At 45.2% G+C, this 15,879-nt stretch overlaps 1 protein-coding gene across 2 annotated transcripts in view; it reads right to left on the reverse strand.

Moving 5' to 3' along the window:
* Positions 1-15,879, reverse strand: part of SLC39A14 (solute carrier family 39 member 14) — a 50,045-nt gene that overhangs the window by 3,752 nt on the left and 30,414 nt on the right. For both annotated transcript variants that reach the window (XM_053269921.1, XM_053269922.1), the window contains 6 exons: positions 15,653-15,839; positions 10,476-10,645; positions 8,271-8,393; positions 4,811-4,993; positions 3,412-3,619; positions 2,095-2,279 (listed from right to left, as the gene is read on the reverse strand). In XM_053269921.1, the coding sequence (XP_053125896.1) occupies positions 2,095-2,279; positions 3,412-3,619; positions 4,811-4,993; positions 8,271-8,393; positions 10,476-10,645; positions 15,653-15,839 (1,056 nt within the window). The remainder of the gene's footprint in view (positions 1-2,094; positions 2,280-3,411; positions 3,620-4,810; positions 4,994-8,270; positions 8,394-10,475; positions 10,646-15,652; positions 15,840-15,879) is intronic.

Raw genomic sequence — 15,879 nt, forward strand, 5'->3', positions numbered from 1 at the left:
ATATATCAAGACAACTGAAATAAGATAATGCACAACAACATTTATCAGGAAAGAAAAGCAGGCATTAAAACAGCATTAAGACCACACTGAAAAAGCAGGCAGGCTAATATCAAGAATAGAAATCAGATAAAACCAGAGTTTCTGGGCTGGAAGGCCAAGGCACATGATTATGTCTTGACTGATGCCAAAAGTCCATAAAGGTTGGTGCCAGGCAGACAGCCCTGGGGAGAGTATTCCAAAGTCAGGATGTCACAGCAGAGAAGGCCTAATCCTCAGTCACCACCCTCTTCACTTCAGCAGGTGGGGATCAGCGTTCCCTCTAAGGCGTGTGCACGCCCACAAATTTGTTGATGTCCGCTCAGTTAAGAGGCCCCACACTTATTATTATTTACATTTTATATCCCGCTCTTCCTCCGAGGAGCCCAGAGCGGTGTACTATATACTTAGGTTTCTCTTTCACAACAACCCTGTGAAGTAGGTTAGGCTGAGAGAGAAGTGACTGGGAGAGAAGAGTCATCCAGCTAGTATCATGGCTGAATGGGGATTTGAACTCGGGTTTCCCTGGTCCTAGTCCAGCACTCTAACCACTACACCACGCTGGCTCACTGAATGCAGGTGCGCGCACACTGCCTTGATACTGCCGCCCAGAACAAAACTCATTCCGCATACAGATGAAAAAATTAAGAGAGAACAGTAATGGGGATACCCAAAGAAAGGCCTCTCCAAATTACCTCAAGGAATGGACAGGTTTATTCAAGAGCAGGCAGCCCTCAAGATGACTTATAAAGCCTTTTATGACTTGGGACCAGGACTCCAAACTGAACCCAGAAACCCACTTGTTAGATATTCATGCTATAGAGGACCACACAGAAATATATCCCGATAAATTTACAAAGAGCTGTGACCAACCCAACTCCCACGCCTGCCTTACAAGCAACTTGTCCCATGGGTTTCACTCTTACATCTGGATTGATGCATGACAACAAGCCACAAATATACACTCCCTAATATTCCTTATAGTCTCAAAATGAGAGAAGGAGATGCACGATAGGAAACAGATCTGCCTGTCAATGTGCTTTATAGAATTAAGAGTAGACGTGCACAGCAGTAGTTTAGTTCACATCAGCTCCAGATGCAAAGCAGCCACAGAACTACTGCAGAGATTCCTTTAAGTGCATACTGCCTGGAGGGGAGGGTCACCCCAAAGTGTTTTGTTTTCCTAAAGTGATGCTGTTAACAACCTACTACAGGAACAGAAAGGCAAAGAGGAGGGAGGTCATGGCTGGAGAACAGGCAAGGAACAGGCAAGGAACACGCAGGGGAAGGCCATAAGGTTTGCACACCCATACAGAATTTCACACAAGAACAACTGTCGGTGTTTGCCCAAAGCAGGAAAGGGGAAAGTTTATGGAAAGTAGTGGGCAAATAAATGCCACAAGGATGCTATGACACAGACAGGACACGCACTGAGCAGACGACATCTAGCAACTTAGAAGAGGGACTCATCTGCAGGCGAACACAATAAATGGCTAGCAGGTAACCTGGGCATTGAACTTTTCCAAGCACTGGAATTTACTACCTAACTTTTACTAAAGAAGAGGAGTCCACTCAGCAGTATTGTACTCTAGACAACTGGAATAAACCCTGCAATTCAACTGCACTTCTGACAGGCTTCTGCAAGTCCATGCATTGACAAGGCCAAATCCTGTGCTTGAAATTAGTGTAAGTAATCTCAAGACTATACTTAGCGATCAACAAAAACTAGATTGGAAATGGAGAAGGGTGGATAAGCATAAAAATAATCTGAAGGGTGGGGATGGGGAGGCTGGGATTATGGGAAGAACCCTGAATCCCAGCCCTGATCAAGTCCCCTGGGATTTCTGGTCTTTCAAAACATCCTTACTGTCCACACAAGTCCAGTTTCCCCATTACTATTACATCATCATCATCATCATCATCATGAAAGCTTTGTTCAGCAAAACAAATTCTACCCCTCTTGTGTGGATCAAGGGCACACAGAATGTATAATACTGCCCATGTATGGCTGACAATTCCTTTGTATAGAAAGGCTCCAAACCAGTAACTGTCACTCACCATATCAGCCAGTGCAATGTAGAGAAACATACCACCAGCTAGAGCAAAGATCCAGTTGGCAGAGAAATGGCTGCCAGCCAGTATGCCAAAGCCTAGCCCCAGGTAGCAGCAGCAAGCAGAGATGAAGTTGAAGAAGAGAGCTTGCTGGATTGTCATACCAGCATTCAGGAGAATAACGAAGTCACCTGCAAGAGGAAGGATGATGCACAAAAATAATAAAATTAAAATAAAAAAATTAAAAGGACACATGCATCCTGGCAGAACCTAAGGTTAAACATGTTGACTGGGCGGTCAACATCTCTACAGCACAGTATTTAGGAGCTCCAAAACATAGTATCTATATATCATCACACATTCTGTATCTACTTTATACTGAGTCAAACCACTGGTCCATCTAGCTCAATATTATCTACACTGACTAGCAGCAGCTTTCCAAAGTTTCAGGCAGGAGTCTCACCCAGTCCTACCTGGAGATGTCATGGAGTGAACCTGGGGGCTTCTTCACGCAGATGCTCTTCTACAGAGCTATGACCCCATCCCCGAAGGGGAATATCTTTCAGAGAGCACACATAGTCACCCATCCAAATGCAAACCAAGGAGGACCCTGCTTATCAAAGGAGACAATTAATGCTTGCTACCACAAGACTAGCTCTCCTCCCAATTTCACTAGGATCACCTATTGCTGACTGGATACTGAGCTGGGAATTGGACTAGAAGACCTTCAAGATATGTTCCAACTCTATGATTCTACACTTACGGGGTTTGCTAGGGGGGCGGGTTTGCTCGTTTTGCAATCAAACGTTTGGTTAAGCAATACATTGAGAAGTTACTTGACAATCTATGCACTTTCAGACAACCACTGAAACCATGGTCAAAAGATGATTGCAAATGAGCTACAGTGGTCTTAAAATCTGTATGCTCGCTCTCTGCTCTTCTCTTTCTCTGTGGAGAAGGAAGAGAGTGAAGGTTTGCTTCCGCCTTAAGAACAAGCTTACAAACTTGAGGAACTGCAGTTTGTTAGTTAACTAGCATTAGAACAAACCAGGATATCACACCCATTTATTCCAACTCTAGCTGGCCTTCTTAGCCTAGATGGTATCAGACTGCAAGGCTAAAACATTTCTCACGCTTTCAAGACTGCAGAGAGACACTTAGCCTTCTGTGGCCCAAAGCAATGGGCTCAAAAGTTAGAAAGAAGACGTGGCTTCCTTTAGGGCAGCTGGCACACATGTTTATGTCCAGCAGATACCAAGGGAATTCCTAGGAGGCATGCTCTATTTTATTTTCTTCAGCCCTGGGGTAGAGATTGACATGTACCTAGCTCATGGGGAAATTCTTCACAAAGAATGGCCACAGAGGTGCTGATCCCTTGAAAGACTGACACAGTGAAGGAGGCACCAATGGCCAAACCATCGATGAAGTTGTGTAGGCCATCGCTCAGGGTGATCATCCAGGCCAGGGTGCCAATGTCAGAGTAGCGCACACCCTTCAGCCAGTAGCATGTACTCTGAGATGCCTGGAGATCCTGAAAAGGCATAACAACACAGCAGGAAGATCAGCGTTTAAGAACAACAAGCATCTCAACATCCAACACATATTAGTACAGGACTACAGAACTACACTCCTGCCAACACTGGCCTACAACTCCCATCATCCTTGACTCCTGGCAACTGCGGCTGGGGATTATGAGAGTTGTAGTCAACAATAGTCCTGTGCAGCCCTGTCTTAATATATTGCACATGGAAGCTCTTATATGGACCCTGCAGATCTATCTGTTGCCAACTTTTTACAGTGGGACTTGCCTGCTTCTTATATTACTAAATACTAAAGATATCACAAGGAAGTTAAGAAGTCTAATTCTAGAATTCTAATAAACCAACATGAAATTTGTATAAAAGCTCACCTAATCCGACCTCCCCACCCTGTCTGAGCTGGGGATATGCATGTTTGCTTGACAGTTCTTGGGAATCTGCTTTGCAATGCTACTATTTGCCATATCCCAAGAGTACTGCCTGTAACTTCTGCCTATATCAATCTGCCCTGGGCAGTAACAGGCCAAAGGTCACTGGATAGGAAATGGGTTGTTGAAACCATAGTAAAATAATACATTTGCACAGGTACCAACCATGGTTAAATGCTAAGCAGATTTACCTTCTTGGGAAATCTAAGGCAATTTCACAGCCTGAAATTGAAGTCAGTTGTAAGCTCAGGTTGAGAGAGAAATCCCCTTAACATTAATCCCCTTAACATTAACAGAAACATCCGAGATCCTTTAAAAGGACCCCAAAATGCCTCTAAAGCAGCCCCCAGTTGTTGGAATCCAGCTATCCATGGTTAGCACCAATGCAGATGTAAGACTATATCCATGGGGAGGGGGTGGAATTTACACAGGAGAGAGCAAGAGGAGAGTGCCTGCAAACCCACAGGACATTGCTGACCTATGGCACCACCTTGCAGTGCCATATGGGTAGAAAAGTAGGATGCCAGTGTTTCACATGCATTGGGCCAAACTCACAAAACTAGGCCACAAGAGTGTGCTTCTCCCTCTTACTCAACAAAAGCCAACAGGCCCTAGGCTGAAGAGTGGGTCTAGGTCCCAGACCTCTGTCTTGGACCAAGCTTCCTCCCAAGTCCATTTCCTGCAAGCTAAGCCAGCTTCTCTCCAGCAAAGGATGAAGCAGCACACCACACCCTTAGCAAACAGGGGCCTGCTGACCTGAACCGACAAGGCGCCAACGATCTTCTCGTCGACAGATGGGTTCTTGCACTCCAGATCACTGCTCCTGTGAGGGATCATATGGTCCAAGTCCCCATTCTGAAGTTTCTCAGTGACTCCCTCTTCCTGGTCTTTCTTGGAAGGGCCGGAGTCAGGGCTATAGTGGCTGTGCCCATGATGGTTCTGCAAAAAAAAAAAAGCGAGAGGCGCTTTAGCTAGTATAAGTTCAACATATACAGTTAGGGCTATAATCCCCAGTGCAGTGAGAGCCAGCATAGCGTTAGAGTGTTGGATTAGGAGCGGGAAGACCCGAGTTCAAATCCCCATTCAACCATGAAACTCACTGGATGACTCTGGGCCAGTCATGTATCTCTCAGCCTAACCTACTGCATAGGGTTGTTGTGAGGATAAAAATCAGCACATACACCACTCTGAGCTCCTCGGAGGAAGAGTGGGATATAAATATAATTAATAAATAAATAATAAAGTTGCTGCAGTTTTCCACACTGAATTATATCTGCAGAAGCACACAGACCCCTTTCCTAATCCTTCAGGCACAGTATCTTTCTTAACACCAACTTTGGTCATGGTTTTAGCTTAGAAAAAAGGCACCTAAGGGAAGACATGATAGAGGTTTATAAAATTATAAATGGTGTGGCGCAAGAGAGAAATTGTTCTCTCTCTCTCACAGCACTAGAAACAGGGGTCAACCCATGAAACTGAAGGCTGGGAAATTTAGGACAGACAGAAAGAAGTACTTACCCCACAGAGTACATAGTTAATCTATGCAGTTCTCTGCCATGGGACAAGGTGATGGCCAACAGCTTGGATGGCTTTAAATGGGGCTCAGACAAATTCATGAAGGACAAGATGTAGCCATTGGTAGACCTGTCCTTCATGAATTTGTCTAAGCAGCAGCAGGAGAGGGGGCAGGCCTTCATCTCTTGTCCGCTGACTTCCCAGAGGCATCTGGTGGGCCACTGTGGGGAACAGGATGCTGGACTAGATGGGCCTCCTTGGGCCCCATCCAGCAAGGCTGTTCTTACCTCTTCTCACATTCACAGTTATTTGCTGGTCCTTGTCACAAGAAACAGCCATCTATACCCACATTTGGCTGAATGGGGACATGCCCTTTGATGCCCTTCAATTTGAGAGAGGCTTTTTCAAAGTCCCCATACCTGGAATCAATGGTATCAGCTTTATCAGTGTGTGTATTGGAACCTTCAACAATTCTGTTGGCAAAGAGATATGATTCCTCTTTGTAAAATCGATGTTGACTGTTCCATACAGTATCTGTTAGCGTGGTTTGCTCAGCTGCTTTAATTTCTGACAAGTGCTTTACATTTGTTTTAAACCTGTTATCAGCCCGAAGTGGCTGAAATAAGGTGAAATAGGAATAAGGGCATGATCTGGTCTGTACCCTGCACATGGTACTATGCATTCCTCAGCCAAACAAGCACACCTCCCCACACAGGGTTGGCGATGAGGAATCCCACATACAAATTAGTATGTGCAGAACAAGAAAGCAGCAGCGAGGTCTGGATTGTCCCTAAACCGTTTGTTTTGTTTTAAATGCTACCGGTAGTTCCTATCAACCCGATCGGCACTAAAGTCGGGCTCACTGGTCATTAGTTTCTAGGATTACTTTAGGAGGCTTCTTGTTTGTTCTTAACCGCGACTGCAAAAGCTGCCGTGAGAGAGGAGGCTGCACGCCAGCGTTAGCAGTTCAGCAATGTCTCATTTATGGAGCCTCTTAGAGTTCTCGCCCAAGCGCCATCTTGTCCTGGGGGACTTACGATTTAGCAGTCACATTTCCTCCAAAGCCCTTTCTAGGGACACATTTATATGGGCCAGTTCTGTTCTGACACTAGAAAGGGCAGACTTGGGTCCTGGTGATCAGCAAGGTGGTCTTCCTTAACCAGTGTTTTTGTAAGCCAGAGAACTATGAGCTCCCGCAAAAGCTTAGGAATACAGGAAGCGGCCTTCTACCAAGTCAGTCAGACTCTTGGTCCATCTAGCTCAGTATTGCCTATACAGACTGGCAGCGGCTTCTCAAAGGCTGCAGGCAGGAATCTCCCTCAACCCTATCTTGGAGATGCTGCCAGGGAGGGAACTTGGAATGAGGTTCCATTCCTTAAGGGGAATATCTTACAGGGCTCATGCAAGTAGTCTCCCATTCATACACAACGAGAGCAGACCCTGCTTAACAAAGGGGACAAGTCATGCTTGCTCTCCCAAAGAAATGTTCAAGAAAAGCAGATAAAGCTTCTCTGGGGGACAGCTTGCTACTGAAGCTCTTTGCAGTGTGCAGCCACTGAAGACAAAGATTTGGCCATGATCTAGCATGCCTGCTCAGCCCAAGGGGCTTAGCTGGTGCTCCTTACCAACTCAAGAGCATCCGCTGGCATATATCCCCCAAATCCTCTGTGGCATAGAGGGATTGTATCAGACATTTAGCAGGGAGAGAGCAACTGGCCTGATCCACCCCCAGCACACTATCTCCAGTGACTGTTGCTGATATCTATCTTATGTTTCTTTTTAGAAGGTGAGCCCTTTGGGGACAGGGAGCCATCTTATTTATTGATTTGTTATTTCTCTCTGTAAACCACTTTGAAAACTTTGGTTGAAAAGCAGTATATAAATATTTGTTGCTGCTGTTCTAGCAGCTAATCAATCATGATTGGCATGGCAGCATGGTGTTAGAGTGCTGGACGAGGACCGGGGAGACCCGGGTTCAAATCCCCATTCAGCCATGAGACTTGCTGGGTGACTCTGGGCCAGTCACTTCTCTCTCAGCCTAACCTACTTCACAGGGTTGTTGTGAGGAGAAACTTAAGTATGCAGTACATCACTCTGGGCTCCTTGGAAGAAGAGTGGGATATAAAATGTAAAAATGATAATAAATAATATACAACAGAAAGCACATGCATAGCCCCTTGAAATTATTTCCCCAAGAAGGTAAACTAATAGTCGGTTCAGGGTGATTTTAGGGGGGCAAAGGACTAAACTACCCTCCTCACGTGCCATGGTACTAATTGTATCTCCCCCCACCTGACCCCCACAGCTGCTATTTAAGCAGAGTACTGCACAGTGAGGGCCAAACTACATACTATATTTGATGCTATGTGCAGTTTGGCCCCAAGATCCGCTGAAGCAAGAGTCTGGCACTGTGTAGCTGGAACTACCCCAAGCCCTGGATGGGGGAAAGTCTTCCCAAATGGACAGCTGCTAAGCTCCAGCAACTGCCAAGGAAATGGGCTGAGCAGCTGGGACTTTCCTTAAGGCTTTAAAAACAAACATACATTTGAGACAGTAATGAAATATAAACATTGTGTGCTTTTAAAAGAGCACAAACATCAACACAGAACTGGAGATTTGGGCTAGAGACACCCAAGCGGCAAGAGATTTCTGACCCAAATACCGTCCAGACAAAAATAATGCACCTTCCGCCACACCTCACCTGGTCTTTCCGCTTGAGAAGCATATTCAGTATCTTCTCCGTGAAAAAGAACAGGTAGAAGCCCCCGAAGACCACTGCAGACTTGGAAACATAAGAACCTTCCTGTGGATTGAATCCAAAGGCCTGTACAGGAGGAGCAGAAGAGAGTTGTTAGAGAGAGAGGAGCGTTCTCCCATGTTCTGCATTCCCCCAAGTCAGTTTCCTTCTCTCATAATCTCCAAGGGAAGGGCTGAGAGCAAACTTTATTCATTAAAACAAAAAGATTCTGCAGAAATCTGCAGAGATTTGGCTTTTATCTCTTCACTTAGAGAAATACTTCCTGATGGTGGCTAGCAACGTTCCTTGGATATAACCCACTATAGTGGTAACGCTGTGCTTGGACTGCATCCTGAGCTTGCTCTGAAGAGTAGATAATCTGACCAGCATCTCATCTGGATTTTGCAGCTGGTGTAAAAGCAAGTGTTACCATGGTGCACCCACCAAATGCAACAGGGGTCATGTGTTTCAGCGCAAACCAGGGCTGCACAACTCCGGCCCTCCTGCAGATATTGGACTACAACTCCCTTCATCCCTATCTATTGGACACTGTGGCTAGGGATGATGGAAGTTGTAGTCCAACACCAGCTGGGGGGGGCGAAGTTGTGCAACCCTGACATAAACATTCTATCGGGGGCTCCTTTCGGCCACTGACCGATGGTGTCCAACAATATCTGGGGACACAAGGCTGGGAACCTCTAGGACCAATGCTGTACAACTTTGGCCCTTCAGCTGTTGGACTACAACTCCCATCATCCCCAGTCACAGTGGCCAACAGTCAGCAATGATGGGAGCAGTGTTCTCTCTAACCGGGATTCCCAGACGTTGTGGACGGCAACTCTCAGAATCCCCAGCTGCAATGGCTTTTGCTTGGGGATTCTGCAAGTTGTAGACCACAACATCTGGGAATCCTGGTTAGAGGCAACACTGGATGGGAGTTGTAGTCCAACATCTGCAGGATGGTCGAAGTTGTTCAGCCCTGCCCTGGTGGCTACTCAGGGAGGGGCCTTCTCCACTGCTGCCCCAAGGCTTTTGAACACACTTCCTGCTGAAATAAGAGCCTCCCCATCTCTTACAACTTTCAAAAGGGCAGTCAAGATGCATTTGTTCACCCAGGCTTTTAATTAGATACTGTTTTAATTGTGTTTTAATAGTTTTAACTTTTAGATTTTAATTGCTGAAATGTTTTAATCTTTTTATTGGTTGTATTTATTCTCTTGTAAACCGCCCAGAGAACTTGCGTTTTGGGCGGTATAAAAATATGTTAAATAAATAAATAATAAATAATATGGTGTCTATATAATATTGTTCTAGGTTTATGCTGCTGTGCTTCATATACTTTTATCACAAACATGGACATCTGAAGCTCAAGGAATTTTGTACTGAGGAAATCCACACCACAAATATACAGCAGATCAGCTGAGCGCTCACTTTCCCAGCTGACTCCAACTGCACATTGAAGCTGCTTTAAGTCACATACCCTGTATGCTCCTACCTGCTCAAGAAACTACTGCAGTCGTGTGTGAGGATAACCAAGTTTCCCCACTAGTTATCTGACTTACCTAACATAATCGTGCTCAGAGACCAGGTCAATCTTTTATGGATGATTGCTTCACTACTCTAGTCCTAACAGATTTGCTACCTGGGCAACACCCAGCACACGGAGTAGCAACTCAGACTAACTAGGTTTTCATTTATAAGGCTGCACAGCCAACACTGGCACAAGATCTCTGCCCTTAAAAATGTATGAGACCAAAGCAGAACTCTCTTAACATGGCACCTTTTCCTCACCCAAAATTGCACTTGCTCTTCAGTGCAGAACTGATGCGCAAGACATCTGGCAGAATATCTAAAGAGTGAACACCCAACTGTACCTCAAATATTAATTTACTCAAAAGGTGGACATATTTCTACCCTCTCTAAATGGAGTTCAGAAGCCCTTCAGAATAAGGCAACAGAGTTTATCGCAACACATCTGTCAGGCAATGAATTCCAGAATGGTACGAATGATCACCGTTGGCCAAAGTACTTCATGCTGAAAACAAAATGGTAGCTAGGAGGCTCATCTCTTCCCAGAAGCGGTCAAGAGTCCCACCAGGTCTTTTCAAACCACAGATGGCACAAGACAGACACAGCCACACAAGGAAAGCCAGAAGGCCCTGGTCATACCTCAGGAATGAGCTGGAAAAGGGCGTTGGAGTAGAGAGTTCCAATCGCCAGAGCTATGAAGTAGAGGAGCAGTCGCTTGTAAAAGGTCTTCTTCATGAATGGCACCACACTGGCCCCGACCAGGGAGCAGAGAGAAATGACGGTCACGCAGAGGAAACCGTAACCCCAGACTGCCGGGCAAGTGCCAGACCACCCCAGTTAAACCACCAGTGGGAGGAGATGCCAAGGGGAGATAATCAAATAATCAAAACAGGAATGTGCAGAAATTGAATTCATAACAGGGAGAGAAAAAGAGGGAGAGAAAAAGAGGACATTTATTAATGACTGCAGGTCCATTTGGAACTAATTCAGGCATGCTGGAAGTACATGAGGGCATTATTGCACTGGAACTCTCACAAAGATACCGCTGTAGAAGCATGGCAAGGGGAATTGTGGAGCTCTGACAGAAGGTTTGTTCAGGAGACATTTCCACCCAGCTGGGGAGAGACAAAGGAGAAGAATCTTATAGTACATGAAGAGCGATGTTCTCTCTTGCCCCTTTACCTCAGGTATTCCCTGTGCAATGGTCCTTTTAACAGCCTCACTAAAACTGGCATCCAATATCCAATGCAATGGATATTTGCTTTAAGGAAGTCGAATTAGTTTTATTGCACGCTGCTCTTAAACATGCTTGGGACCACAGACATAGAGCATTCAGACTGCAGCAGAACTGAATACAGAGCCCTTGGGTCCACAGTGCTCCAGACAGTTTGGAAGGCCAACCCACTCACGGTGCATGCTTTTTCTCTTTCCAGAAAGCTTCATCAAAGGGATCAGTGCTAGAGTTCCATGCCACAAAGATGACCTCTGTTTTGCTCCCAGCATCCTATACACTTCACCTTCACGTTCTGTTGCTTGGTCAGAAGCAGCCTAACTGTGACCCTAACACAGCCACAGGATTGCAAAGCTATTTTTAAAAATCACTAATGGATTGGCACAATCTCACTCCGATTGTTCTAACAAGTTGGGCAACTTTACAATGGAGGTGAAGCATTTACAATCATTACTGTTCCTGCTGGATCACAAAGATATTTTGTTTTCACACCAGAACCCCCACTCATATATCAGATTCACAATTTTAGAGCTGAAAATACCACAAAAATTCTGTAAAGAAAGATCGATTATACCACACAATATTTCGACAGGCAGAAGTGATTTGTACCAAAATTTCCAGCAAATAGATTTAACACCCTGATCTTTTCCACTGTAAGAAGTTGAGGCGACTGTGAGAGAGATTGTAAAGTTAGATCTGGATTTGGAGCATAGCTCTTTCCATACTAGGGACAAGCTGAAGTCTTATTTCAATACTTAATTTTAGAAGTTTGACGAACTAGCTGGATTTTCAAGCCCCTCAAAATGTACCTAGCATATATGAAGTTAAATTATGTCAACAGAAAAGAAGGGAAGTTGAGGGATATAAACACTGTGAAATCAGGAAGTAGAGAGTTCATGCTTGTACTTAAGCCCCCAAATAAGAACTGGGCCAAAATTAATTCAAGATTATATACAGAGCCCATCATGGCACTGAAATGTCTTTTATTTGGAGAAAAAATAGCCCAGATACTGAAGAGTCAAACGCAAACTTGAGTGTTCAGTGTAAGAGATGTTTTTATATGATGTGTAATTATTGAATTTATAAGCTAGTTTCTTCCTTCCCCTTCTCAAAAAGCCTCTGCAGCCTCCAGCCAAGTTGTGCCCTACCAACTGTCATTTATTAGCTCAGTGAAGAAAGTGGCTGTTTTCAGCCCACAGAAACCGGTTAAGAGAAACAGAGCCCTGTTAAACCCCAGGGCCATCTTAGACCATGGGCACGGACTGCTGGGAAACATAGTCACTCCCAGCCCTTTACCCATAAGAGCTCAATGGGGAAAATGCTGGGAAGGACAACACTTCCCAGTGCCTCTTCCAAGATGGTGCTGGGGCTCAAGGGGGTTTTGTTCCCCCCCAAAGTAGACTCACCAGTGTTGGATAAAGCACAGCACAGCACAGTGGGCAAGATCACCTCTGCACATTTCCAGAGGAGCTGAGTGGAATATTGGCTTCAGCTGAAGCTTTGCAAAGCTCGGTAAACAATTAGTCAACAAACCACATTTAGGGTCAATGGAGACCACCACGGGCTCCCGGGCTCTGCAATGAAGTGCACTGCTCTAGAAAGATAGCCCCTGAGTGTGCCCACACCAACTTTGTTTTTTCTCTCCGTTGATATAGGAAGCTTTCTGATGCTCAGAGGGGAAAGATGTAACTTCTCTCAGCAACTTATCAGGCACTGGCAGCTGACTGTTTTGTACATACCAGTAGAGAACCCAACTATTTAATGCATGGGGAAAGCGGAGTGATTTTGACTAGATCTGTGTGTGTTTATGTTTTACTGCACCTCTGGGATCAGCTGGAACAGTGCGTTAGAATATAACGTCCCGATGGAGAGAGCGATGAAATAAGTAAGGACTCGAGCGAAAAAGGCCTTTTCGGTGCAGGGCACGATGAGGACACCAAGGAGGGAGGCCAGGTTAATCAGCGAAACACTGAGAAAGCCAAAGCCCCAGACTGTGAAACAAGAAAAAAAGGAGGGCTGGTTTACTCATGCAACTGGAAATGTGAAGAGGCCTCTAGATCCCACAAAATAGGGAAGGCTTAAGTTGATCCCACTGAATACATAGCCTGGTGGCCATCATTTGGCAGTTTATGATGGGCAACTGCACGACAGCCAGTGGATGTGTGTCTGGCTGATCTGTCATACCTCTGAGTTATTCTAAGAATAACTAGGAGTTATTCTGGCCCACACCCAACCAGGGCCTATTAAGTCAGTAAAGGGTTTGCTTGGATCAGCTGAGATTTAGCCATTTGACATGTTCTCTGGTCCTCTGGCTGGCGAGAAGTGATTGACGTAACCATTTCCCAAAACCTTCAAAAAGGTCTCAAATCCCTTTAACGAGACCCCCAACTTTCCTGGCTACAAGGCACCTTCCTGTGACTGATAGCAGGAAGCTCTTGCTCAAGTCAGAGAAATGATAACAGAATAATCCTTCCCCTGTTTCTGGAGGGCCTATGATATATCAGGCTATTTAGAGTGGCTTTGCACGTTACATTTCGTACTTTTACATGGATGGTTCCTGGGTTCTGAGGCAGGGCCCCTTTGGGAGGGGGTTACACAATTCCGGGAAGGAACAGCACCTTGGAGGCTGCTGGTATTCCCCACCCTCATTGACCACGACATGGGCCACCAATTCACGTGGGGAAATGTAGCCTCATCTTCTCAATTTGGGAAGGAGAAGAAAGGGGTCCCAAGTGCTGCTGCTTTCTCCTTAGCCTGTTTTCCTGCGCATGGCTTCAGGAGGGGATCAGACACAGTCTGCTCCATGCCTGGTCTAATGCCAGTTTGGGGATTACTAAATCCAACCCACACATGCTGCAACAGGTGCATGTACACAGATCTCTGCACACTTATTTAAAAAACAACAACCACCAAGAGCATCACATTATTGACCCGTTCACCTTGTGATCAACTAAAACAAGTCATCACTAGTTTCCTTGCTACTTCAAAAGAAACAATCAAATTCATACATTGCACTCTTCTTGTTCAGTATCCAGTACTTACAATTAATTTTCCCTTGCTTTCTCCCCCAACCGACATGACAGCTGCTCACCCACCTGGTGGTTGTCACAGTTCACTGGCTAGTAAAAAGGGATGTGCCTAACAATTTAAGAAGCCTTGGATTCCAAGGTGTTAAATCAATATTTTTCATTAGGTAAAGTTGTGCCATTGAGTCGGTGTCGACTCCTGGCACACCCAGATCCCTGTGCTTGTCTTTGGTAGAATACCGTAAAGGTTGACCATTGCCATCTCCTGCACAGTATGAGATGATGCCTTTCAGCATCTTCCTGTATCGTTGCTGCCCAATATAGGTGTTTCCCATAGTCTGGGGAAACATACCAGCGGGGATTCGAACCAGCAACCTCTTGCTCCCTAGGCAAGTTACTTCCCCATTGCATGGCTACAGGCATCTTTTGTGAATGATAAGCTCTAGCTGGAGTGAAAACTGAAGGAGAAAAAAGAAGCTCTGAGGATAGACAGGCACCCCTTTGAGTTGATAGGCTGTTTTGCTTTGTGAAATGGAGCAGAGCACATTTTCTGCAGCACAAACTATGACGATTCCAGTTTTGTCCTGCAGAAAGGAGATCAGCAGCAGTTACAATCGAACACTATCTGTATAGAGCAACCAGCATCTAAACTAGCTCACATCAGCACCTCAACTATTTAGTGTAGTCAGAATATACTGAAAAGGTTTTCTGAGGTCTGTCAACTGACTTTTCCTAAATGGCACTTGTCGCAGCGTTATATTGGAAAGCACTTTCTCTACATAATTATTAATTATTTTTCTAGGCAGTTGATTTTTTCCTATGTAAACCACTTTGAGAACTGTTAATGAAAAGCGGGTTTATAAATATCTGTAGCAGTCTCTAGGTTCCAGATAGAAACACCGAACCACCCCGGATGCAGAAAGGCAGCGGCTGTTTCTTACTTGTCTCCAAAGTGATCGACACCTTTACCAGGGGGTTCAAGGGCTTTGGTACCCAAAGTGCTCACACCACTTCTTCCCAAAGCATTTCATCTGTCAAGCAACCCGGAATGTGCATGAGACTTACTTGGCCTACTAAGAAAGGAAACCTCCAGTTTTGGGTGTTTGCACATGTATTATATATAAGATTGGTTTATGCAGTTTCCGAGAGAGCCAAGAGTGAACTCCCAGGCATCTATTTTCATTGTACCGATTCAGATTTCATTTATGGTCATTGACCAACGATTTCATTGTACCTTAAGTCTGGAATGATGTGGTTCAAGAGTAAAGCTCTCAGTGTTGCTATAGGCTCAGAAACCCTCTTCTGCCCCTGCCCTTCCATTTTCCACTGCCACAGACTTTTTTGCTACTAAACTAGAGATTAAAGGCAAGTGTCAGCTTGCAGCCGGAAAAGGAAAATCCATCAAGAGCTATTGTTGAGGTTGATACTCAAGATTTCCAGCAGCAACTTGCAGGAAAGCAATGATGGCCAAGACTTGAAGGAATTTTGCAGGATGCTTCTGTTTCAAGGACTAGCTGTTAAGTTTGACAACTGTCTTGCACACAAACACGCACACCTACCTTCTGCTGAGCTAGGCTTCACCTTCTCTGTCCACTCATCTTCCTCATTCTCCAGGTTCTCTGACTTGCATGCCCCTGACACCAGCTGCTGCACAATAGCTGGGCAGAACTCCTGGAACTCACTCTGGCCGAGTGGGGTCCCTTCACTCAGATTGTGAATGGCAAAGAGCTCCGAGGAACTGAAACACTGCAAGCGAGAAAGAAAGACAGGCGGAGAATTCCAGAAC

This window comes from Hemicordylus capensis, chromosome 8 (genome assembly GCF_027244095.1).
Source record: "Hemicordylus capensis ecotype Gifberg chromosome 8, rHemCap1.1.pri, whole genome shotgun sequence".
NCBI classification, from domain to species: domain Eukaryota; kingdom Metazoa; phylum Chordata; class Lepidosauria; order Squamata; family Cordylidae; genus Hemicordylus; species Hemicordylus capensis.